Source organism: Natator depressus, chromosome 8, assembly GCF_965152275.1.
Source record: "Natator depressus isolate rNatDep1 chromosome 8, rNatDep2.hap1, whole genome shotgun sequence".
In the NCBI taxonomy this organism is placed as follows: domain Eukaryota; kingdom Metazoa; phylum Chordata; order Testudines; family Cheloniidae; genus Natator; species Natator depressus.
The window spans coordinates 65974274-65999983 of record NC_134241.1 but is presented as its reverse complement, the minus strand read 5'-3'; the positions used below and the strand labels follow the sequence as shown (position 1 = coordinate 65999983).

The window sequence follows — 25710 nt, the reverse complement described above, 5'->3', positions numbered from 1 at the left end:
CTGTCACGAGGTTGCCTCCCTCATTCAGTAAGGGGCCCACACTTTCCTTGACTTTCTTCTTGTTGATAACATACCTGAAGAAACCCTTCTTGTTACTCTTAACATCTCTTGCTAGCTGCAACTCCAGGTGTGATTTGGCCTTCCTGATTTCACTCCTGCATCCCCGAGCAATATTTTTATACTCTTCCCTGGTCATTTGTCCAGCCTTCCACTTCTTGTAAGCTTCTTTTTTGTGTTTAAGATCAGCAAGGATTTCACTGTTAAGCCAAGCTGGTCGCCTGCCATATTTACTATTCTTTCTACACATCGGGATGGTTTGTCCCTGTAACCTCAATAAGGATTCTTTAAAATACAGCCAGCTCTCCTGGCTCCTTTCCCCCTCATGTTATTCTCCCAGGGGATCCTGCCCATCAGTTCCCTGAGGGAGTCAAAGTCTGCTTTTCTGAAGTCCAGGGTCCGGATTCTGCTGCTCTCCTTTCTTCCCTTTTCAACATCAATGTGAATCTCTGAGTAGGCATAGTGTGCAGCAAAGCCACAACCATGAATGTACTGCAGTATTCATGTAACACATGAAACTAAGTGTGAAAGAGCCCTGGGTTAGTGCAGTGATTAAAACTGCAATTGCAACTTGACTGCAAAATCCATTGGTGACAATATCAGTGGAAACCAGAGACATGCAAAACATTTGCACTGAATTTAAACCAAGCCTGGGTCTGAGGTTGCATGTGTTCCACAAACATAGGCAGAGAATGTTTGCACAAAAAAAAGCCCACAATGTTAAGCCAGCAACCTCCCCTCCAGGTGGCATGCCTCTCTCCCACCCCCATATCCTGAACAAGCCCTGGGAACCCCACCTCACCTTACCTTTGGAGGAGAATTAGAGCTTGCTTTGGGGTATAGGAAGGAGTGGTCTTAGTGGGGGTGATTTTCCATGTTGAGGAAGGAATTGGTCGAACTCAAACCTCCAAATCAACCTTCAGTGGCTGGTTCAGTTTTAATTCCTACAAAGCAAACTGTGGCATTCAGAACCCCACCATGAACAGCCCCTACAGATCAATTACAACAGTTTCTCTTAATTTCTCACTCAACAGAGGGCATAACTTTCTTCTCTCTCATATAAGTGAAAGGGACGTGCATTTATATACATATTTGTCTGTGTGTGTGAGAGAGAGAGAGAAAGAGATGTTAAGAACAGAATTTAATTGAAATGCATTCTGTGTCTTTCAAGTTAGGTATGACAGGAAAATTATGCCTTCCATGTGTAGAGATGTGTAAATGCCTCATTAAGTTTAATGATTATCATAAAAGTGGCTCCACAAAGAAACGCTTTGTTACTGAAAAGCAGCAGTGACACGGTAAAGCCATGTTTGAATTGTGTTACCACTGAACTGGCTAAATTAATAAATCGGCACAGAAATTATTCTGTTTGTAAATAAAGGGCTATATTTTCAAAACTTTATGTGAACAGGGTACATTATAAAAAGATAATTTAGCAGCCCAAGAAATTATGCACACAGCATATTTTCAGACTTGATCTCAAGTCAACTTGAATGAATGTGTGCATGTGTGCCTAAGCACTGAGGGAATGCAGAACGAAGAGATGGGGATGGGCACATCTATACAACAAGATGGACAAGAGGAATCTCTCTTAAAAGGATATGTCAGGCAAGAAATTATAAGTGCAGGTTTTGATAGAGGAAAACATACAAATAAACAATTAACAACAATATATATAGCTGATTCTGAGTATCCATCCATACATATACAAAGCTATTCCGGATATAGCACAAGGGACATTAGTCTAAGAAGAAATCCTCAAAGGAAGGAAGGATATACTGACCTATATACAATGACAACACAATCTTACATATAAACAAGGTTTATACAAGTATGGGTTTGATAAACAGACCATTAACAATTCCTGCTAGTAACAGCAAATTATTTAAAAAGCCACACAGGAGCCAGACCATGCCTTTACACTACCAAGTATGAATTCTGACACATGAATTTAAACAAGAAATTAACCAGTTTATTATATTCACATATGTACAAAATATTACAAATTAAAGTACTGTACTAAGTCACTGCATGACAGCAAGGTCTCCATACAGGCAAAAGAAAGCACATTGAGAAGCAGTGGCTCTGGAATTGTTACATAAGTCTTTGGTATTAGAAATATAGTTTAAGATGCAGCGTTTAACTCATTCAGTACAGGGCATTAAACAGAGACAACCAAGATGTACAGTATGAATACTATGAAAAAGTGTTAAGATATTACTTTAATTCTTCTCCAAGGTAAATTGCTGGACCCCTGAGTTGCTAAAAAGCACACAACCAATTTAGGGTAACAAGGTGACTTATCAAAATAATGTTTAAAAAACCCTAGGTTACTGAACATAACAGATGTGTTTCTTAATTTGTATTGAATTAAACTGCTTCTCCTCATACAAGAACTATATGCTAATAGCTAAGCACAAAACATTTCACAGAGCTAGAGCCTATTCCTTTACCCCTAAAGCAGGCAAAGCTGCCAAAGAACCAGTGTGGTCCATTTAAGGACAACAGGATCAGGCCCACAACACATAATACTATTGCATGGCAAAATATAACCAGACAACATACCAAGGTCTAAACTGCTGTACAGATCACTTTATAAAATATCTTTTAGGAATCATTTACAAATGCTCTAAATCAGTTCCATCAAATAAATGTATTCAACTCAATCACAGTTACATAATTTTGAGGTAAACTCCCTGAAACTATGCTACTTTGGCAGAGATTCATCCCTAACCCTAAGCTTAAAATTCACCCATATGCAGAGAATTTCCGAGAGGCTCGCTGCACCACTTGGCCCTGCAAAGGGGCTGCCTGCAGGATGCAGTGTGTGTGTGTGAGGAATGGCTGCACAGGTATGTGTGTGTCTCTGCAACCCCCCACAATGTGAATGGGATGTCTGTGCTGGCCACAAATAGGCCAGCATAAAAGTGGGGATCACGGGGGCGGGGGAGAGCAGCCCAAGGGAGGGAGTTGGGGTATGTGCTCATTCTGTGGAGGATCATTGGATATCATTCAGTCTATAGGATGGATAGCAGTTGCAAAGGGGCTGTATTGCTGGTCTGTGTGCACATTGTGGAATGGATCCTCCTGTGTGTTTTGTACTGGAAGGAGGAGAGTGTCACACACAGGAAAAATACAGTTCAGAATTTTATGTATGTAGGAACATTTTGTTTAGCCCAAATTTTACAGGTAAGAGATTAGCTAAATATTAACAATTGTATATTCACACCTGTACAACATCACCACTAACACTTGTTTCAACTTTTTCTTCTATGAACCAGAACTTTCAAACTTTATTAAAATTCTGGATCTTGCTCATACCTGACACCAAGGTTACAGGCTTTCATGCAAACTTGGGGGCTCTTTTTCTTAGGATAATCGACACTTATGCATTACATTGTGGAAGGAACAGTCCACACCACTGCATTGCCATAATTTCACTGCCACTCTGGGAGAGAAGTAACAATCAGGGTTAGATTCCAGAAAAACAGAAAGGCAGGCAACAGGAAAAAAAAAAAATCTGTAAGATGTTCGTTTACCATGCCCCGATGACCAAGAAGGTATACACTGGATGATACGTGCTCCCATTTGCTAGCGTGGGAAAGAGAAAAAGCCCTTCATGGAGACCTGATGTAGAAAGCTTCTAAAGGCAAAATACAAAAGTGCCAGTAGTTTAAGATACAAAGTGCAGTACTACCCTTAAAAATGATACCTTCTTTCCCAGCAGATCTGTTCCTGTGTGTATTTAGGGTGAAATCTCCTTGCTTTGCTCCAAAAATACATTTTTATTACTATTTAATTCTTTCAGCCCTGCAGAGTCAATACACTTATGGGACAGAGAGTGGGATTCCTTTTTGTGCTCACTCAGGAAAGGAACTGTTAACTAAATTCCTACTGCAAAGCCAAATCTGCCATATTATAGGCAGAATATGACCTACAAAATGTTTAAACTACTGATGATACATGAGCTATAAAGAACACATTTTGTCTTTAAGATTCCTGGGTGTGTTTACATAGTTAGCTGCTTATTTGTAAACTGAGTAAAATTCACTTTGAAGCGCATAACAAAACAAAAAGAGAACACCACAATCCCATTTGTAGTCGTTTTTTCTAGCAGAACCACACGAAGTAACACTACCCTTTTTAAAACTGCTGTCAAACAAGTTGTTTGAAAATTTAGGCAGGACTTCAAGTCAGTTGTAATCATCCCACACATGTACCTTGGAAGAGAAGGCTATAAATATTTACTACATTTCTATTTTTCTCAGAATGGTTTGATGAGTGCACAACTGTTTGTTATGTGATAAATAACATTGCTTGATGTTTCAAGACAGCTAATATTGACTGGCATGACTGAACTTTCCTTTTTCTGTATGCAGTGATAAGGATTAATAAGCCTTCATCGCCTCCTTCTACATCACAGATGTTAGCTACTAGAAAAAAAGATTTATTAAACATTTACCAATAGGTAGTAGCATTCGCTGTGTACCACAGGGTGAAATGAAAAGCAGCATAAAGAAATCTGTTTTGCAAGGATCTTCTGGAAAGCTGAGGGTTGGGCTTTATACTGGTCCCTGATGATGGCAAACTGGCAGGTTGTTTCTTGCATAGCTCTGGGCAAACCATTAATCTGTCAGCACAAACTTCTGTAGAAATTCCAGCAATAAGACTGGAGGGTTTGGACAGACAGAAAACGCTGCTTTTGAAATACTTAACAAGACTAATAATGCTTTGCAGATTGTTGTATTCCACAGTCCCTGAAATTTCTGGTCAACAGTGCAAAGTAAGTGTTCAATTCATTCATCTTCTTCAACATAGGTTGATGGAAACCAGCCCACCTAAAGAAGGCAAAAGCAGAATAAAAATAATACATAAGATGCTAATGACACAGGACAATTCTTTTACAGGCCTGCCTAGGCAAAAACTGTAATGGTTCTGTTTAGTAAACAAGGGGACACAAAATTATAAAGATAAACTTGATTGTGCCACCACAGCACTTAGTTAGAGTAACGCCTCTCAACCAAGTGATGCAAATTATTGACCCCATGATTTGGAGATTGCAGCACTGGACTTTAAAACCTTTTTTTGGAAGATCAGAACTAAACCACTAGCTGTGACTGTGCCCCAAAGCACTAAAACATGGAAGAAGAAGAGTAAGAGCAGAAACAAGGAGTTTTACTAGAGCCAGGCAGCTGCTATTTCCCCATTTTGGAGGTGACGGACATCTAAGTATTCTTCAAAGCTACCATCAGGCTCGCAAGTCCCCATTACCATTATTCACATAAATTAAATAGGAACTGATTTTGTTGTGCTTACATGCACTCAAGTCTCAATGTAGTCAGGAGTCGTTTTAAATGAGAAAGAATTGCAGGGCAGAGCCCGAAATTTTTCATTTATACTGCATTGTTACAAGTTATTGTATTGCTCTTGAAAGAAACCACACCATTAACTTTGGAGAGTGAAGTCCTATATCTATAACAGAGTGCAACACTTCATGCTGCCCTGCCAATGTACCCTGTTCTGGATGAACTATCTCTAGAGAAAGAAGAGAACTTAAGTCCCAAAGCCCATCTTGCTGAGACTGTCAAACAGAATGCCCATTCCTAATGTTTTTCTTTAGTATGCGCCTGTCTGTCCATTAACACTGGAACGAGAGCATCAATTTATTTCACACAGGGCCATCAAAAATAGTTTAGGTTTCTATATTGCTTCCAGTCTATATGATTATTTCTTTTTTAAAATGTGACTCTCTCATGCTCTAGGCACATGTACAAAATAAAAACCCCTTCAAATAATGTAAAACACAAAATCCAGACTTCTCCCCATCCTATTGCACAGGACTTTCACTCACACCCACCATCCCAACCCACATCCACCCTCCCTTACCCAAAGCTGGAGAAACAGGCCCTTTACAGCAGGCCCTGGCGCTGCCACTAATCTCTTCCCATTTAAACCAGAACTTTCAGTGCCTCAATTTATCTCCACTGCAGAGGTATTACATGAGCAGAGTGGTAGCACTTAACGTAGCAATGGAAACCATTTAGGGCTTCTATGACAAAACTAGCACTTTGAATTGTACCTGGGACCTACCAGCAACCTGCACAAATCTCCGAGCACAGATGTAACATGCTCCCTGTAACAATCACTGCTACATAAGCCTCTTGCCACATTTTGTACTAGCTGAAGTTTCTGAGTGCTCTTCAGGTGTAGCCTCATATTAACTTTGGAGAGTGAAGTCCTATATCTATAACAGAGTGCAACACTTCATGCTGCCCTGCCAATGTACCCTGTTCTGGATGAACTATCTCTAGAGAAAGAAGAGAACTTAAGTCCCAAAGCCCATCTTGCTGAGACTGTCAAACAGAATGCCCATTCCTAATGTTTTTCTTTAGTATGCGCCTGTCTGTCCATTAACACTGGAACGAGAGCATCAATTTATTTCACACAGGGCCATCAAAAATAGTTTAGGTTTCTATATTGCTTCCAGTCTATATGATTATTTCTTTTTTAAAATGTGACTCTCTCATGCTCTAGGCACATGTACAAAATAAAAACCCCTTCAAATAATGTAAAACACAAAATCCAGACTTCTCCCCATCCTATTGCACAGGACTTTCACTCACACCCACCATCCCAACCCACATCCACCCTCCCTTACCCAAAGCTGGAGAAACAGGCCCTTTACAGCAGGCCCTGGCGCTGCCACTAATCTCTTCCCATTTAAACCAGAACTTTCAGTGCCTCAATTTATCTCCACTGCAGAGGTATTACATGAGCAGAGTGGTAGCACTTAACGTAGCAATGGAAACCATTTAGGGCTTCTATGACAAAACTAGCACTTTGAATTGTACCTGGGAACTACCAGCAACCTGCACAAATCTCCGAGCACAGATGTAACATGCTCCCTGTAACAATCACTGCTACATAAGCCTCTTGCCACATTTTGTACTAGCTGAAGTTTCTGAGTGCTCTTCAGGTGTAGCCTCATATAAATCCTGTTGCAGCAATCCAGTCTTATGCTGACAAAGGTATAGAAGGCAGTAATGAAATGCACATCCAAAAGGAAAGATCATAAAATGCACTCCTGGCCTTTGCTGCTAGCTGGACACCAAGAAGCAACCAGGGATCCAACAAGACCCTGATGTTTTGCTGCTAAGGGTTATAACCTCTGCTATTTCCCCCACCAAACAGTCTTATCCCCGCTGGACATCAGCCAGTTAGTGCTCATCCATGACCCTAGTTCATTTAGACTCTGGGAAAGTTGATCAAGCATACTGTCTGGATCACCTGAAACAGAGCTGATGATGTGTCAGATATGCTGTGAGAGAAAATATGTGAAACAGGTTTATGATGTCTGAAGACTCCATTTAAAAGCCTTATCAGCGAGATAAGTACAAAATGATACCAAATAAAAGAAAAACCTACCCTTCCATTTACTTCACCTCTCCACCAGCCATTGGCACTCATCTTTGTGTAAATTTTCACCACATCACCTTTCAGTAAGGACAGTTCTCTCATGTCTCTTGCACAGAAGTCATACCGGGCAATGGCTATGCCTATTGCTTTTGGACTTAGCACTGAAATTGAACACAAGAAATCAATGTTGTTATGATCTGTTAGTCACAGACTAATCAATTAAGTCAATACTGTAAAATGTATAGCAATGATTCCATTACAAAATAAATTGGCAACAATTTTATGTAAATGTGAAAGTAACCACCCAAAGAGATCAAGAAGCCTTCTTTAAAGGTTAATTCAACACAAGGTTGGAGGATTTTATGTGCGGAGGAGGGAGGGAAATAGAAAAAACATTACATGAGCTTGAATGTAAATGCCACTAAGGCAAAATTTTTCTCAAGGATTCAAAAATACTGTAAAATTTATTACACTTTTGTAGTTTATAATAAAACTTGCTGCAAAGTACTTACATCAACATATTTTTCAGGTCACTAGTTTGTTTCCAAACAGATTATTAGCATTTATTGTTGATTTAACTTTAAACCCCCTAATGAGGCAAAATACATAGATTATGGTGCTATTCCTTCAGAGAAGCAATCCACGTTAAATACTATCCATATAAGTCTGTAGACTAACTCCTTCCAACTAACAGCAAAAAGGAAATGCATTTCTACAGTTTGGGCAAGTCTAAGCCAGCCCTGGTGACTCCACTAAAATGGGGTCGTGACCCACTTTGGAGTCCTGATCCACAGTTTGAGAACCGCTGCTGTAGACCAACTCCTTCCAACTAACAGCAAAAAAGAAACACATTTCTACAGTTTGGGTTATCTGTTGTATGGCCACTGGATCATGTAAACCACCATTTTTCTGGGGAGTACACTGAAAATCAAACATCAAAAATGATCAGTTTAACCTGGCTCACAAAATTTCACCACAAAGCGAAAATGCCCTGATCCAGCAAAGAACTTAAGTATTAGCATAAATCTAAGCATGTGAGAGGTCCCAACAAAATCAACTCTTAAAGGTTTACAGTGATGCACCGACTTAAAATACCTTGCTGAACTGGGGCCTAAATCTTTTAAACAGATATAAAAATGACTTCAAACATTTCTGAATGATACAAGTGCAAAAGCTGCATGTCTCTAATATGTACAATTCAAAAATGGCTTTAATTGTAGCAAACTAATAATCTTTTTATGAAGTCTTATAGAATCCAATCATGTAAGCTGCTGTGGACTGTCATTTCTCATTGGGAGGTAAAAGTTCTCAGCACCTTGCAGGGTGAGACCTATAATTGGGTATAATAGAAAAAATATACACTAGCTAATACATTAGCTTCAGAGGTTAGACCAGCAACTGGCAAAGGTGGAAGCCTACGGTATGCAAAAAGGCATCCAAACAGTGTTTTTCAATAGAGGCAATCTCCCTTTGCAACTGGTTCCATGAGTAAACAGCTGCTGTAGACAGAAATGGACTACCATTAGTTCTGACTAGCACCTTACATAGGGAGCTAGGGAGATGGACACACTAAAATCCCTATTGAAAAAATCCTGGGTGTATTTGGAGCATGGCCAACAACAGTGAGTTGGAGGAATCATCAAAACCATTCTCTTTGTCATAATTCAGAGAACAAGAGAGCAAGCACACTGTTACTAGAGTTTCCCAAAGAGTTTTAGGAATTGCTACTAACATTCTAGTTTTGAAAATGTAATCGAAATTTAACAGTAAAGAATCAGAGCAAGCTGCCTTCTTTGATTTAAAATCAGGGAAATACGAAACATGGCATATAAACTAGAAAATCTAAACAGCCAGGACAAAATCAACCACTTAAGTGATAGCCTTGCTGCATATACTTTTATTTGATATTTATTGTGACCTCATATGAACAGCAGCTTTTGCATAATAGATACCGTGCATTCAAATAATTAAAACTGGGCACGCATCAATGATTAAAACTGAAATACCTAAAGTTAAATCGTATGTCTGAAAATGAATTATGACCATATTTTTCCACATCACCATAGTGCACTACAACTTTACACTCAGCGTTAGTATTTAGCATATGCCTATAGGATATAAATACGTTCTATAGAAGAGAATCAGCAGATTTATATATTGTTCATGTGCACAATATGAAGATGCTGAAGAATATAGACAATCATGCACAGTATATTATCATAAAAAATACACTACTTACACTCTAGCAAGTCAAATACCATGACTATTTGCCAATTTACATCAATACAATGCCAAATACCGTACTGGGCAGCAAGAATCAGTGGTGATGGGGCAGGAACTGATTTTGGGGAGAAGGGGTTGGGAACTGATTTTGCAGGAGAAGGGGTGCAGCAGAGGCAGTAATTGACATTTTGGGGGGGAAGAGGGCACTAGCAGCACTTATTGATTTGGGGGTCAGTATCTTGGTGGGTGACAATAGCAGTAACTATTGGGGGAAGGGGATAATTGATTTGGAGGTTATAAGGACCAGTAAATGGTTGTGGGGAGGGGAAGGGGAAGCAGAGAGCCACTCTGGACTCTAGAAAGAGGATAAGAGGTCAAGGGAACAAGGTACATAGGGGGAGATGTGGGGGAGGAACAAAAGGAAGTAGGTAAGAAAGAAGAAAACAAGGGGAACTGAGCGAGGAAAAGAACTAAGGAGAGGAGAAATGCAGGGAATAATGGGCAGTAAAATACTGGGGGAAATGGGAGGGAAAGGGGGCAGAATCGGAGGAAAGGAGGGGAATATTTCAAACCCCTTTCAAAGTGAGGAGCACGGGGAAAGTGAGAAAGAAGTAAGAGGAGAAGGAAAGAATCTGGAGATAGGGGAGAGAGGATCAGAGAAACAAGAAAAGAAAGAATTGAAACAAGCAGCAGGGGAGATTTTAAAGAAGGAGGAGGCTATGTCTACAGTGCAATTAAAAACTTGCAGCTGTCCCATACCAGCTGACTCAGACTCGCTGGGTTCGGGCTAAGGAGCTGTTTAGTTGCAGTGTAGACGTTGGGCTCAGGCTGGAGCCCGAGCTCTAGGACCCTGCAAGTTAGGAGGCTCCCAGAGCCTGCACTCCAGCCTGAGCTTGAATGTCTACAGTACAATTTTACAGCCTCGCAAGCTCTAGTCAGCTGACACAAGTCAGCCACGGGTATTTAGTTGCACTATAGACATCCCCTGAGAGGACTCACTAATGCTTGTAGTCCCAGAGAACTAGGACACTTTGGTCTGTGTCAGATTTCTGCCTTGCTTCTATTCGGGTCAATTTCTCATTAATGTAACCTGTAACCAGTTTGATCTCACACTATGTATTTCTCTTAACTTGTGGCTTTATCCCCACAAGAGTCATTTTTGGCTAGTGGGTTCTGTGTGTCTTGAAGCAATGTGCGTTTGCTTAATTTTACAAAACTGTACATCAGTTCTTGCCAGTTTGCAAGCATGGAGAGGAATTTCAAAAAAGTGCTCACAAATTGCTGGCTTAATTCTTCTCCCACTGGCATCAATGAAAATTTTACCACTGACTTCCAGTGGGAGCAGAGATAAGCCAACATTGAAGGTGCTTTTGGAAACCCCACCTATAATATTTAGTGATCATATTTTCCATTTATATTATCATTTAGTTGTGAATTTAATGAAGACTCTTTTGGTGTCTTAAAAAGAGATGATTTTATAAAGAACGCAAAAAGTCACACACAGTATCTGCCAGAATATGAAATGCCATCCAAGCAGACATGATTAAATTACCTATCACTACCTGACTCCCCTTTACTGTTGTGTAATTGTTACAAAGACATGCTTTACATCAGATATCGTCAGGATTTCTTTTTGTGGAGGAGACAGAGTGCAGTTAATTCTTACTAATTACCAACATAAAGGGCTCTGTTGGGACTAGTGCTATGCACAAGGGTAGAAGAGGGTGCCAGGGGCCAACCTCAATTCCAAAACCTTGTGCTAGCTAGGCCAGACAATCCACCCTCTATAAGTGGAAGTGAACCAGCATAAGGAGAACAAATGCTGCACTCTTTTAGAGGGTGTAGCAGTTGTTGTGTATGCGCCTTCAGGGTTCTCAGAGACTTTTTGCCTGCCACAGGCAAAATTACTGGGGCTACTGCCAAAGTGGTGCAGCCCCACCATAACTGTGGCTTAAAAGTCACAACAGCATCCTTACTTACTGGTGTTTATTAATGGAGTGCAAGTTTGCCATAATGTGATTGGAATTGAAATTAGCATGGCTGTACATTTCAATCTTTTTATACAGTCTGTTACTTCAAAATCTTTTTATATTTTCAAAGCAAGAGAAGGTTAAAAGAGAATAAAGAAAACGTGATTACATTTGAAAAGCAGATGAGTGAAATTAACTGAAACAATGGTAGTGCAAAATCTAACATTTGCTACAACAGAACTCTCTAGCAACGGCATTTTACGATGCTGCCACAATATGGTTTGCTATAGAGATGGGACGAATACTTGATTCATTCATGAACAGTGCAATTTTCAGGTATGCATATTTGTATGAATACATCAATTAAAAATATAATACTTGCTATAGGATTCTACTATTGAATGGTGAACTAGTGGCCATTTGAGATCTGCTGCGGCTATTCAAATTCTGCTTATAGGAATGTATACTTTTAAAAGTTGATTTTGCAAGAGTTTGATTTTATTGGACTGCAAGAATAAAAATTTTCTACCCTCTGATTACCTTGTCTTTATAGCTTATCATGTTAACCAGTTACTGAGATTTGGAGTCAGTCTTCAGTATATAGCATTAGCTGCTATTCTGCGTTTAGTCAAGAAATGAAAAAGTAGATTCGTCCCTTCCCTAGTTGGCTGCACATAGAAAGAATTTGCAAACAGAAGCAAATTTAGAAGAAATATAAAAGCGGTAAGCAGTACCTGACCAGAAAGGAGTGGAGGAAGGGGGAACAAAGCTGTAGTCTGGAGGAGTTACAAAAGAAAACCCACAGAACAAAGAGGGGGCTTAGAGAAAGAAAGAGAAAAAGAGAGAAGCAAAAGAATGTTGAAATATCAGCAAAATATTTAAATATTAGTATTTCTATTATGTAAGTCATTGGTAATAAGGAAACTACGGTTCCTCACTGAGGAAGTCTGGAAGGAAATTGACTGTGAGAAGTGGAAAATGTAGATCTATGATTTAATTTTTCTCAAATTACATTTTTCAAAAACAAAAAATTTAAAAAAAATCCATTTTGGGTTTGGCAGAAAAGAATTTTAAATTGTTTTTTCTTACAAATAAAGCTGTTTCTTTTCTTAATACATTTTAAAATCCTTTTGGCCCTGACTCAACCAAATTCTTAAACATGTGTCTAAGTTCAAGTACATAAGTAGTGCCATTGGTATCCACAGGACTAGTCCCATGCTTAACTTAGGCCTGTTCTTAAGTACAGTAACTCCTCACTTAAAGTCATCCCAGTTAACGTTGTTACGCTGCTAATCAATTAGAGAACACGCTCCTTTAAAGTTGCGCAATGCTCCCTTATAACATTGTTTGGCAGCCGCCTGCTCTGTCCACTGCTTGCAGGAAGAGCAGCCCGTGCAGCTAGCTGGTGGGGGCTTGGAACCAGGGTGGACCAGCAGCCCCCTTATCAGCTCCATGCAGCTCACTGTGTGGCAGCTGCCCATCAATTGCAGGCAGTTCAGCTGTCCCTCCCCCCACTGCCATGTGCTGCTCCTGCCCTCTGCCTTGGAGCTGCTTCCTGGGAGCCTCCTGCTTGCTGTGCGGGGGGGGGGGGGGGAGGAGAGGGGGAAAGGAAAAGAAGGGGGCTAATGTCAGGGTGTCCCCTTCCCCCTGCTCCTGTCCCCCGCTTACCCCATCTCAATAGAGCGGGGGGGGGGGGGGGGACACGACAAGGCTCAGGACGGAGGAGCTTGCTGGCAGCAGCGGCTGTCTCAACTTGCTGATCTACTTAAAAAGGAAATGTACTTAGAGTGGGGTCACCGTAATTAAAGTGTCAATGCGCATCTCTCTCTCTCTCACACACAGGGTGTGTGTCTCTCTGCCATGCTGTCTCCCCTCCTTCCATTTGTGCTGCCTTGTAGAGTGTGAGGCTACATTAACAACGTGTTAACCCTTGAGGGCTCAGCCGAGTGCTAGTTCATCATTTAGCAGTAAGGCATTCCCTGGGAAATATCCCACTCTCTTCCACCCTCTAACTCCACCCCCTCAACCAAGCTTCACAATCATCATTGATGTGTAAGTATTAACTTGTTTGTTTAAAACTTATACTGTGTGTATGTGTGTATATTTTTTATATATATATTAGTCTTTTATCTGGTGAAAAAAATTTCTCTGGAACCTAACCCTCCAATTTACATTAATTCTTATGGGGAAATTGGATTCGCTTAACAACATTTCGCTTAAAGTCGCATTTTTCAGGAACATAACTACAATGTTAAGCGAGGAGTGACTGTACCTTGTTAAACTGGACCTCACACCATGCATGTAGGGATCACAGCATTCTACTCTGATAACTGTTAACATCAACGGGAATTACGTGCACGTTTCATATCCTCTAAGGACTAAATGATGTTTTGGATCCATATATACTACACACATTCAGTTCAATGGAAGTTCTGAGCACACACAAAATGCGGAATTTGGCTCAGGTACTTAAACTTGTGCAGCCAGTATGCTAGCCCCCTCTTTGATGGATAAATGTAATGTATCCTCAGGTAAACGAAGGGTTAAAAACACACTAATTAAATCTCCAATATATTTATAGTAATCAGGTTGCTGGTCACCCAATTGCTCTCCTTTGGGTGATAGTATGTTTTCTACCCGCAAAAGAGTATGTGCCCATTTTTGTGGGTGCAATCATTATGCATGCAGAAGCAGTCTGAAATGAAAATTGGGACCAAAGAACATGCTGTGGCACCAAAACCCATCTTTGTTTACATTCCTCTTAAGAAAAAAGTAAATTACATCTAGATGTCTTGACATATTTGATAGCTGATGAGGTATCCTCATGCCTACTGAAAGTGTGCAATGAACATCTAAAAAGAGGACACAAGTCCTGGGATGCTGGGAGATTAAAAAGAACAACTGGACAATTTTCTGAAGTAAGCGAAAAGTCAACTTAATTTTAGGTACAAAATGATAATTCAGGTCTAACAAGTAAGTATTGAGAGAACTGTGACACAAGCAGGCCAGCTTTCAAATCACCCTTTGCCTGACATTCTAAGAAATAATATGGAAATTGTATTGCAAGTCATATAAAAAAATTACAGGAAAACCTAACAGCCATTTAATATTCAAAGGGGAAATAAATAAAACCATTAAAACCATTTTTCCTATCATCCTAGACAATTAGGTGATTTGAAGCTGCCTTTGGATTTCATATTAGCTCAAAACACTTGGCATTAGTACTTGATGGACTTTTGCAATGTCCGCAGTAGAGCTTCCTAAATTTCTAAAAAATGCTCCAAGACAGAAATACTTCTCTCTGCTTATGTTGTGAAGTTTTTCCCAATGTATACCAAATACTATGAAGGTATGAAAGGACAAAAAAAAATGAGAATTGCATCATTAGGGAAGATGTATTTATTACCAAAAAAAAAAAAAAAATCCAAACAGGTATTCATATAAGCAGAGCAGTGAAAAATGTCCATCTCAAACCTCCACTCAATCTCAGATTGAAGTTGGAAGCTTGACATATTTAATTGCCGCAGCCTGTACTTGTGAAAATCTGGTGACCATGGGCTCAGTTAATGCACCCAGCTGGAAAACTGGCAAACCTCCTTCCCTTCGGTTTGTCATTCAGGGTCCCTCTCAACAGCTATCCCTTCTTATACGAGATGCCTTCAAAGCAGAACAGGAGGTGGTCAGAGAGGAACTGGCTGAGTGAAGATTCCCCTTGGGGAATGAAGTGAATTCAACTCAAATGTCCAACAAATCTGCAGCGGCTGGTTTGCTTCCAAGTTGTAACCCTTGCTAACAAAATTCCAAGATAAAAATTCTCTAACTGCTTTGCAGATCAAACATTGCAGGGTTCAGATACCCTAACTATGAGGATATTCTAATGCCAACTTGGTGAAAACTAACAGGGCAGCTGTAAAACTAAAAAGCATCAGTTGCAGATGATCTGCCAACAATATCTGAGAGGAGCAGAGAAACTCTTTTCCTCTGGTGGCCTTGTAATCAAGCAGCGGATCACCCGAGAAAGGGACTTGAAGCAGCTCCTAGTGATCACCTAATAAAGGGGACTGCAACTTCATAAAAAGGGCTCGATTCAGTAGAAAGGGAGAGAGCGACAGACAAGGCTGTGCAGGGGAGAACAGGGTGAGGAAAATACTGGACCCCTGAAAAGTCACTGACCAAATCCCAAAGGACTGTGGGAGTGGTGAGGAAAGTAAGATGGGGTTTTGTGTGCAGGTTTTGTTGTTTTTCCATCAACTGTACCAGTTGTGCTGTCTAAGAATAAGGTATGTTCATTTAGAAATTCCTTTGCAGAGTCTATGTGTTACTTGCTTACACTGTCACAAAGTCCCCAAAAAGGGAAACAGTAAATCAGCTTCAGTGGAACTCAGAGCATGCAACAGCCACTGGCGAGGCTTGGGACAGCTGGAGCTATTTTCAGGGCCTGCCAAGATGGGTATCAGACGTGGTGTCTGTACCTGGTGTGTGTGCCTAGAGGCCCAAAGTCAGAGACAATACCTAAATTCTGCTGAGCCTGAAGAGAACACCAGACTCACGATTTGAGTCCAGTACTAAAGTCTGGAGTGTCCAGAAGGAAAAGCTCATTCAGATTTATAAAAACCTTCAAATCCATTAACCAAAGTGTCATCCAGGATCAAACAATCTGCATTTTGTTCTCAGAGTTGTGGCAAAATATTAGGTTTTACATGGGGAATCTGAAAATTGAGAGAGTTTTCATCAATTTGGCCTCAGGGGGAAATTTTCCAGTTTCCACCAGCAAATATAGTGGGAAAATGTTCGAATTTCAACATAGCAGAAAGCCAAGCCTGCCAAACCACCTAAGTGGAAAATGCCCCACATTCATTTCTTTTGTTCTTCCATATAATCACTTTTGAACTCCTGTAATGGAGATTTTTATTTCTGGAGTGGAGTGAAGGAAGTGGAATATGCACTATATAAAATCTTGTATCCTGCAGGAATTTGCAACAGTTGTGCTATTTCTCCTGTACGTTAATACTCTTCCATGTGATACAGATGCCTGCTTCCGTGCCTTCCTCCTATCAGCTGGTCTAAGTAAGAAGAGGCAGTGCTTTCTTTCTGCTCCTCTCGGAGAATAACTAAAATAAACACAAAGGTAAGGCAGGCAGGGTACACTTCTCATGCCAGTCAATGCCCTGGCACTCCATGCCAGGTAGGGGTGAGGAGAAAAGAGGACAGAGATTGAGAGGGATGATGAAAGGAAGGGAGATAGGATAATGGGGGAAAAAGATCATTCTCTGTTCATCTCTTTTCAAATAACTAGGAATAGACGTGAAGTCCCGAGAAAACATGGGATACAACAGGAGGGAGAAAACTCAAAAAACTCATAGGGTTTGTCTACACTACATTTAAACACCAGTGGCTGGCCCATATCAGCTGACTCAGGCTCACGGGGCTATAAAATTGCACTGTAGATGTTTGGGCTTGGGAAATTGGGAGGGTCCCAGAACTCAGGTTGCAGCCCAAGCCTGAACGTCTACACTGAAATTTTACAGCCCCATAGCCTGAGCCCAAGTCAGCTGACCCAGGCCAACCATGGGTGTTTAATTGCATTGTATACACCCAGGGGAAACAATGAAAAAACAAGAGAAGAAAGAAAAGAGGAAACAGGATGATAGAAAGAAACACAAAGAAAAAACAAGGAAAATGGATGAAAAATAATCTGAAAATAATGTGTTCTAAAATTCACCTAATGTTCCTGTTTTACCAAATAAAAATAAGAAATTCTCTTGGAAATTATATATGCATGTCCATGGAGTATAGATAAACAAGTGAAAATCCAAGAAGAAAACTAGTAAGTGAAAATGATGAAATAGTCAAAATTATTTCCACAAGACACTGGGCTTGACTGTATCTTCATTCACAGCAGTCTTCATATTGTTGAAGTCATCATTAATTTTTATTTTCTTCTTCTTATCTGGTGCAGTGCAAAGATAAGGCCATTGCCTGAAACGCTGTGAAGTCTAATATTCTTGCAGGGAAAAAATTAAATATTTTCAACAGACCACATAACAGTTGTTTTAAATAGCACTGAACTTCTAAAAAGACAACAACACGTTTATAGACTTTCCCTTAAAATGGAACGTTACATGTTCGTAAGAACAATATTACACATATTGTAGCTATTTACTCCAAAAATACATATAGTCTTTTAACAGGTATTTATATGGTATGTATTTTGAAAATTCTTTTAGAAGTGTTTTACAGGCTTGCAAATTATAGCCTTAAAAGAGAGGTGTAAAAAAACAAATGAGATGATTCAACAAATGACATATTACTTGAAAAACTGTGTGTCTCTTTGCTGAAACCCTAATTTACAAAAATGCAGTTATATTAGATGACTGATCTATTTAAATCTCAATCCAACATTAGAAATGGTTACTTATTTATGCATGTAACTGAAAACAGTGCCGCCTACGTAAACACCTGCAAAAACTAGGCAGACTCCAGATTAAATCTCTCACTTGCATTTCTAATAGATTTTTGAACACCAACCTGATTTTAAGTTTGGCAACAAGGAAGTCTCACTAGACATGTTCATAAACCTGTTGGCAGATCTGATTATGCTTAGCTGTAGAAAAATCCTAGTTGAACGCGTTACCATATTAATTGGTTACATGTCAAAAATGCAAAATGAAGATGTTTTAAATATCATTACGCTTTTAGTATTAAAATGACAGCAAATAATATGTAAAATGATAATACTCACAGTTACTGCTTGCTTTATTACTCCTTTGTCCATCTGAATTTTCAGATGCCTTGTATGGAACCTGAAGAGTAGTATCCAAACTTCGGAAACCTTCTTTGAGAGAGTGGTGCTTGTAGTACTCTACAAGTTCCTTTGAGGAAGAGAGAATAAAAAGTTATTGGAAATTTAATTTGCATCCTTTTCAACAGTAAGATATATAGTTAATGATAGTTTGCTTAGATAGGTGATCTTATCATTAGACCTGAGCAAATAATTGATTTTTCAGTTCAGGGCCAAACACAAAAACAAAACAAAAAACACCCTGAAAATAAATGTATTTGGTTTCATCCAAGAAATGGAAAACCAAAAATATTTCACTTAGGTCAAACTGGCATTTTGTTTTCAAAATGTTGTTTTGACATTTTAAAAATCTTTTTTGCAGGTGAAACTTTTTGCTGAATTTTACCTAGATTCATGAACAGTTTCGGTGCCCTGAAAAATGCAGTTTTGGTGAGTTTATTAGTTGCTGAAAAACTTTCACCCAGCTCTATTTATAATGGATAACTGCCCAGTAAATATACATAAAGCCATGTTACCTAAAATACCTACTCCCTGCATAGATGAGCTCAGCACCTTATCTGTATCACTACCTTCTATTTAGTAAGTTGTACTTGAGTTAGTAACGCTTTATAGGACAAAAAAATCTTACTTCTCTATTTGAAAGGAGTATTTGCTCCTTTCAATTAGGTTGATTAATTAATATTTGCCCTATGGAACAAAGGTAGAAGGGGAGGTCAGCTGCTTGCTAACTACTCACTGTACCTATCTTTACTTTTTCAGCTTTTTACTACAGTGATAAATAATGATCACCCACAAATCTTTTTCTGAAAACACAGACACCAGATAACAGTGCGAGCCTTATAATCAACAGGTGATTTCTTCTCAGGTATATGGACCATGTAAAGGTTTCAAGGTGATTTCATAAGATAACGTGCATTGTATCAGATGGCATCAGGAATAAACTCAAGAGTACACAGCTTTTCACATTCTCCATGGATCCAATCTGAGAATTTTCCATATATTTCATAAATGATTTGCCAAAATAGAATATGAAAGCAAAGGAGGTACAATACATGGAGGCCAGTGCCTTCAGTTCTCATTGTAAATATAAAGGAACACCTCCAAACATTAAGAATTCATGATATTTCTATGCAGTATTCAACTCGAGTGTGCAACTCTTAAGGCTTGTCTACGTGGTGGGACAATGCGCACTAACATACTGTGCATTAAGTAGTCCATGTAGACCCTATTGGTATGCATAAGATGTTCCCTACTGCACTTTAATGTATGTTTGTGAAAGTGCACTAGGGAACATTTAATGCACACCAGCAGGGTCTATGGAGACCAATAAATGAGTGACATGTTAGTGTGATTTAGAAATCATACCCCTGCGGTGCACATTACTGCGTAGACAAGTCCTTAGATCAGTCTATGGATTGGGTCGACAGATTTATGTGAATAAGTTCAGCACAGAGTTTCTCTACAGAGTAAGGAATGAGGGTAAATGTTGAGTAGGAAAATCAAAGCAAACACACTTTAGTTAATTATTCTGTTCCTTCAAGCATGGCATTTCGTTTTTCAAAATCAAATACAGTAATTCATTTATTGTAAACATTTAACTCCCATCACCAATTCATTCAATAATCCCATTTTGTTCTGCCATGTTTAAGTTTCCAAAAACTAAATCAACCAGGCCAAGCTTCAGTCCAAATAAGGAAAAAGCAATAATTTCATTCTGATTTACAAACAAGCCCCCTATTAAACCAGCCTATGCTCTCCTACAAAAATCTAAAGTGGTCCATGCTATAAATTAATTCCAATGAACAAAATGACCCTTAAAATTATTCAACCAAGATCTAGTGCACTAAATGTAAGTTCATGAAAACAGTCTTAATGGTAAACTTCTGAACTGAATTTTGGAGCTCTTCAGTCCCATGTTGTACAGTGTTGTATGTCTCAGTAGCTAGCTCAAAGGTAGAGTCTAAACCAAAAGTAAAATCCACACCTGCTTTTAGTAATTCACAATCACAGACCTCCAGGCACTACACGTAAACAGAAAAGCTAGGAACAAAAAGAAATATTTGGGCTTCTGTTATCTTACATTAACACAGCTGGCCATCACTCCAGCTAAGAATTTCTTTAGTATGTCAGCACTCCAGTATGTCCATTCTCTGGATATGCCCCCTTTGCTACAGACAAGGGGTGACCAAACTGTGGCTCACGAGCTGCATGCGGCTCTTTTACAGTTAAAGTGCACAACCTCCTCCATTCTCCACCTGTCAGACTTGGTTGGAGGGGGAAGGGAAGAGCTTGGGACCTCTGCCTTGCAATGGGGTGGTGGGGTAGGGGCTTCTACCCAATGGGGAGAGGGGCCTTGGGGTTTCAGCACTGTGGGGCATACCTGCTGGGTTTTGGCACTTCAGCCAGAGTGGGGCTGAAGCCCCGAGCCCTGGCAGGTGCCTCCTGCTGGGCCGAAGCCCCAAGCCCCGGCAGATGTGCCTTGGCTCTTGAACTTCTTAGCAGAGGGGGTGGAGGGGTCAGTAAGTTTGGCCATCCCTGCTATAGAGACACACAACACTGTTTATACAGTGTTGAGAGTGCCATGATAGATAAGACACAGCATTTATTCTATATACACCAGACATTATGAACAGGGTTAGACAGAGCTCGTCCCAACAGGGTTAGCCAATACAAAACTGACAATGCCAGAAACCACTTAGAGCAGGGGTCGGCAACCTGCGGCACGCGTGCCAAAGGTGGCACACGAGCTGATTTTTAGTGGCACTCTGCTGCCAGCTGGGGTCCCAGCCGCCGGCCCTGCTCAGCCCACTGCCTGCCTGGATGAAAGGAACCCCAGGCCGGCAGTAGGCTGAGCGCGGCTGGCAGCTGGGACCCGGGCTGGCAGGAGCCGGCAGATGGAACCCCAGCCCGCTGCCGGTCTGGGGTTCCGGCCGCCGGCCCCTTGCCAGCCAGAGTCCCAGCCGCCAGCCCCACTCAGCCCGCTGCCGGCTTGGATCGACGGAACCCCAGGCCGGCAGCGGGCTGGGCAGGGCTGGCAGCTGGGACCGCGGCTGGCAGGAGCCGGCGGATGGAACCCCAGACCAGCAGCAGGCTGAGCGGCTCAGCGGCTGCCGGTCTGGGGTTCCGTCTGCCAGCCCCTGTAAATGTAAAATGTATTACTGGCACGCGAAACCTTAAATTAAATTACAGTAAATAAATGAAGACTTGGCACACCACTTCTCAAAGGTTGCCGACCCCTGACCTAGAGCCTTATCAACACTATTACTTACATGGCAAGAGTAGAACCAGTGGTAGCAACAATAAGAAAAACCTCTTTGGGTAGAGACAACCTGAGCACCAGACTGTGCTTAACAGGCACTAGCCTTCACGGATGGGTGACAGAAAAACAAAATTTCTCTACCAGGGTAGCATAGTCCCTGTTAGCGCAGCCCAGGAAACAGGCTGGACAATGTCCCCTGACAGCTAAGGCTTCTTAGATGTGCGGGGGTCATTGTCCAGCCTATGCCCTATCCTTTTTGGGGTGGTTAGCATGAAGAGGAATACTACCAGGGAGTAATCTCTGCTCTCAGGAGAATGCAGAGACTTCACTAGTTGCTGACCAGGTACAGGTTTCTTCCTCTCTCAAGCACGTCACTGCAGGGGCCCCAAGCTGGCTCTAATTTTACATATAAATATTTTTAAGAATACACCAACACCATCTTCATTGACATCTACGACTGAACATCACAAATATATAAAGCAATAATGGACATGATTCTAACCTGAAAGTACTTCTGCATACCACATTTCTGCAGATCTAGAAAACCAGCATTTACTTTAACAGCAATAGTTACATGGGAATTGCACACTGAAAAAACCTAATCAATACTTACCATTAAACTTTTAAATTTCTTATTTTCTGCAATGTGAAAAAAGCCATCTCTTGTTAAAATCTTGATGTGTTTCACTTCGTTATTATACCTGTGGGCAATTAATAACTTATGAATATAAATGTGTTTTTAAACAGTGGCAATCAATAATTACCTGAGGGTATACCCCCAAAACACTACATGAATAAATTCTTAAGACAAAATGTATATCCAGGCCAATACACAGTTGACATTTAATTAACCAAATATATTTATTAGTGGATGAATGAAGATGTAGCCTGTATTCAGAAAAAAAAGTTACTTCTAATTAGGGGATCCCATCTATTGCTTGCTTTCAAGTTCATATTGAGGATCAATGTGGAAACAAACAAGACTCTCTTTAGTAATTTATGCTGATAGAACACATTCTACTGAAATGTATTTGCTAACTCACTCTTTACTGCAATGTCGAGAAGCTAAAGACTTGAACAGACTCCCCTTAACATCAACAGGAGCTGAATCAGAAGTAAACAATTGCCCGTTAGTATCCGACAGGCCACTGTAAACTGGTATCTTTCCATTAACTTCAGTGGAGCTATGCGGATTTACACTTTTTGTCCTATATGCCTGAAATACTTTTCTAGCAACTGATATTTTTATGTACTAAGTGACAGGATATTATATGATTATTTAAGATGCAATGAGATTCATGATTTTCTGTATTTATTGATTACAAACATCTGCCTATGCAATAAAGAAAACAGGAAATCTATTTCTGTTAAAGTGCTTGTCCCACTTACTTAATGCTAATTGCGTATTCTCCTGACTCTTTGGTCCTGTGTCGCACCAGGTAAGTTCTATTTACCCTGTTAATAAGTTCACTTTCAGCTTGCAGCCTCTCCATTGCTCCTGCAAACCTATAAGGAAAGCAAATAAATACTAGCCATGCTCATCTTTGAAACTGTGCAGTAGGTCTTTCCAACATGCAGTTTAATGTTCCAATATTTTACATGAGATGGTGAATGAAAGATACATCAAAAGCTCCTAGTAAATGAACCGGATTTCAAGGTTGTGCTGGAAAATAATGAAAAGCACAGAAATTTACAATTAATGGTAAAATGTGCAGTACACTCTCCCACTTTTGGGCACAAAGGACTATGGCTTCTATTCAGAAAAGCACTGAAGCACAAGATTAAGTTCATCCCTGTTTAGGAAAGCACTTATGCATGTGTTAACTTTTAGGCTAGGTCTACACTATGGACCTTATAGCAGCACAGCTGTACCCCTGCAGGTGTGCCACTTTAAGGTCTCCCATGTAGCCGCTCTTTGCCAGCAGGAGAGAGCTCTCCTGCTGGCATAATTAAACCACCCCCAATGAGCGGCATTAGCTATGTTGGCACCAGCAATTTTGGCACCAGCAATGTCGGTCAGGGGTGTGTTTTACTGTCAAAAGTGGTAGTGTACTGTAGACAAAACCTTAAACATCCCACTGACTTCGAAAGCACTTAAGCACATACTGAAGTACTTTGCTGAACTGGGGCCTATACTGAAAATGTAATTAAAGGGTGGCCTGGACCAGGTGGTGGAATTTACTTATTTGAAATATTTTGTATCACAAACTTAAAAGCTTGGGCCTGATACAACACTATATTATACCAGTCTCGTACTAGTGAAACTTCACTGACTTCAGGTGAAGTTGGTATAACAGACTGGAGAATCAGCCAGCTGATGCACTAATTCTGTTTTTAAACAAACAAAAATAATTTCATTTGATTCATATTTATTCATTTTACTCTAAAGGTTAAAATTTAAATGTGCAGACTAAACCCTAACAGATTAGATTCAAAATCTACTTCAGCTCTAAACTATGGCCAGGTCTGAAACGACTGAGACAAAAGATTCCAGAAGGGTCTGCCTGCAGAGATCTGCTTGCAGAATTGGGGCCTAAGTTTTTAACTGTGGAAAAAAATGTGCATTTATTAAAATGAAATAATTGCTTATTTTTACTTTTTAAAACCAGAATAATTTCAGTCAATATTAGGAACCAGTACTGTGCACAATTTTTTAAAATGGATACATTTTACGTTAGCTATAAATCCATTCATATAACTGTAATACAGTAAGTTTCTTAATCCAGTTGTGTATATAGTTATACTACTTAATCTATCATTAAACAAAACTTTAAATATCACAAAAAACTTCAAACTTCTACTTTGGGGCAGCTTTTAGTTTTTAAAGAAAGTATCAGAGAGGATTTTCTTCGAATTATCACAAAATATGAGCTCCCACGCTGAGACTTTTTAAGGCAAGTTTCAGCCTAAGGCAATTTCCCACGTTCAAGTTACAAATGCTTAGAAAATTAAGTTTTATCCTGAAAAGGCACAAAGAATCTCAACTTTAGTATTGTGAACACAATGCTATTTTTGTCCTCTCTTCTGTCAAAACTATAAGGAGCAAAATTGAAGCTTGAATCAAATTAAAAACAGCAACTTTTCCCCTTTGGGATTTTATTCACTGGCTATGAAAGCTAAGTGTTTGTTTGGGTCAGTGGATCTGATTCTGATCTCACTTACTGCAAACCAGTAGAAATCAGGAATAAATTTGTAAAACCAGTGTGAAAACAGAATCAGTCACTGTGCATTTATAATCTTTTTAAGTCAAACTCACTCCAGAGCAGAGGGTTCACACTACGCTATGATTCACTTTGACAGTGGTTGTGGAGTCGATACATTATCCATTTACATCACTTAATAGATTGCTTTTCTGTCAAACAAAATTTCAGCAGAATTATTCACAAAACAAAATGTCACTTTCTTCATTTTGTTTAGCCACTTAAAATGTAGGATCTTCTTGCATGATTCATGTTGTACTGACTTTTTGTTATACCACTTTAGAGACCTCTGGGATACAGACTGTGTATATATATAGACTTGTAAACAAAATGTCAAAATCATTAAGCACATTATTATATGAAAAATGCTTTTAGGCAGTGCATATTCAGTTTTGTTTTCCAAAACTGCTACACAATACCTTCTTCAGAAGCCAAGAAAGGTTAAAGCAATTTAAATTAGATTGTGATAAACACAGTTCTCTCTCTATGCCTGTCTATTTCAACATGATTTTTATAGGACTAGTCCAGGACTCACCATGGTTGGCAAGAGTAGTCTACTGGTTTAGGCACCTAGGGTGTAAAAAGACATCATAGAATATAATTATTTAAAGAATATTTTTCGAATTGACTCGCAAATTAGGTAGCACTGATCTAATGACCAAATACCCTACATCGCACTGGGGAGATAAGAATCATATTGATCACATTTCTTCATCTATTAGTCTACTTTATTCAGAATAAATTAATAAAGCGTGAATACCCTGTATAGGTCTGAAAACAGGA

General features: G+C 39.8%; 1 protein-coding gene across 1 annotated transcript in view; it reads right to left on the bottom strand.

Moving 5' to 3' along the window:
* Positions 1-1912: 1912 nt before the first annotated feature.
* The window catches only part of VAV3 (vav guanine nucleotide exchange factor 3), a 248808-nt gene continuing 225010 nt past the window's right edge, over positions 1913-25710 (bottom strand). Inside the window, exons 22-27 of the mRNA XM_074961222.1 lie at positions 25463-25497; positions 23117-23233; positions 22341-22428; positions 18409-18538; positions 7483-7634; positions 1913-4895 (exon numbers count right to left, since the gene is read on the bottom strand). Coding sequence (XP_074817323.1) covers positions 4854-4895; positions 7483-7634; positions 18409-18538; positions 22341-22428; positions 23117-23233; positions 25463-25497 — 564 coding nt within the window. The 3' untranslated portion in view covers positions 1913-4853. The remainder of the gene's footprint in view (positions 4896-7482; positions 7635-18408; positions 18539-22340; positions 22429-23116; positions 23234-25462; positions 25498-25710) is intronic.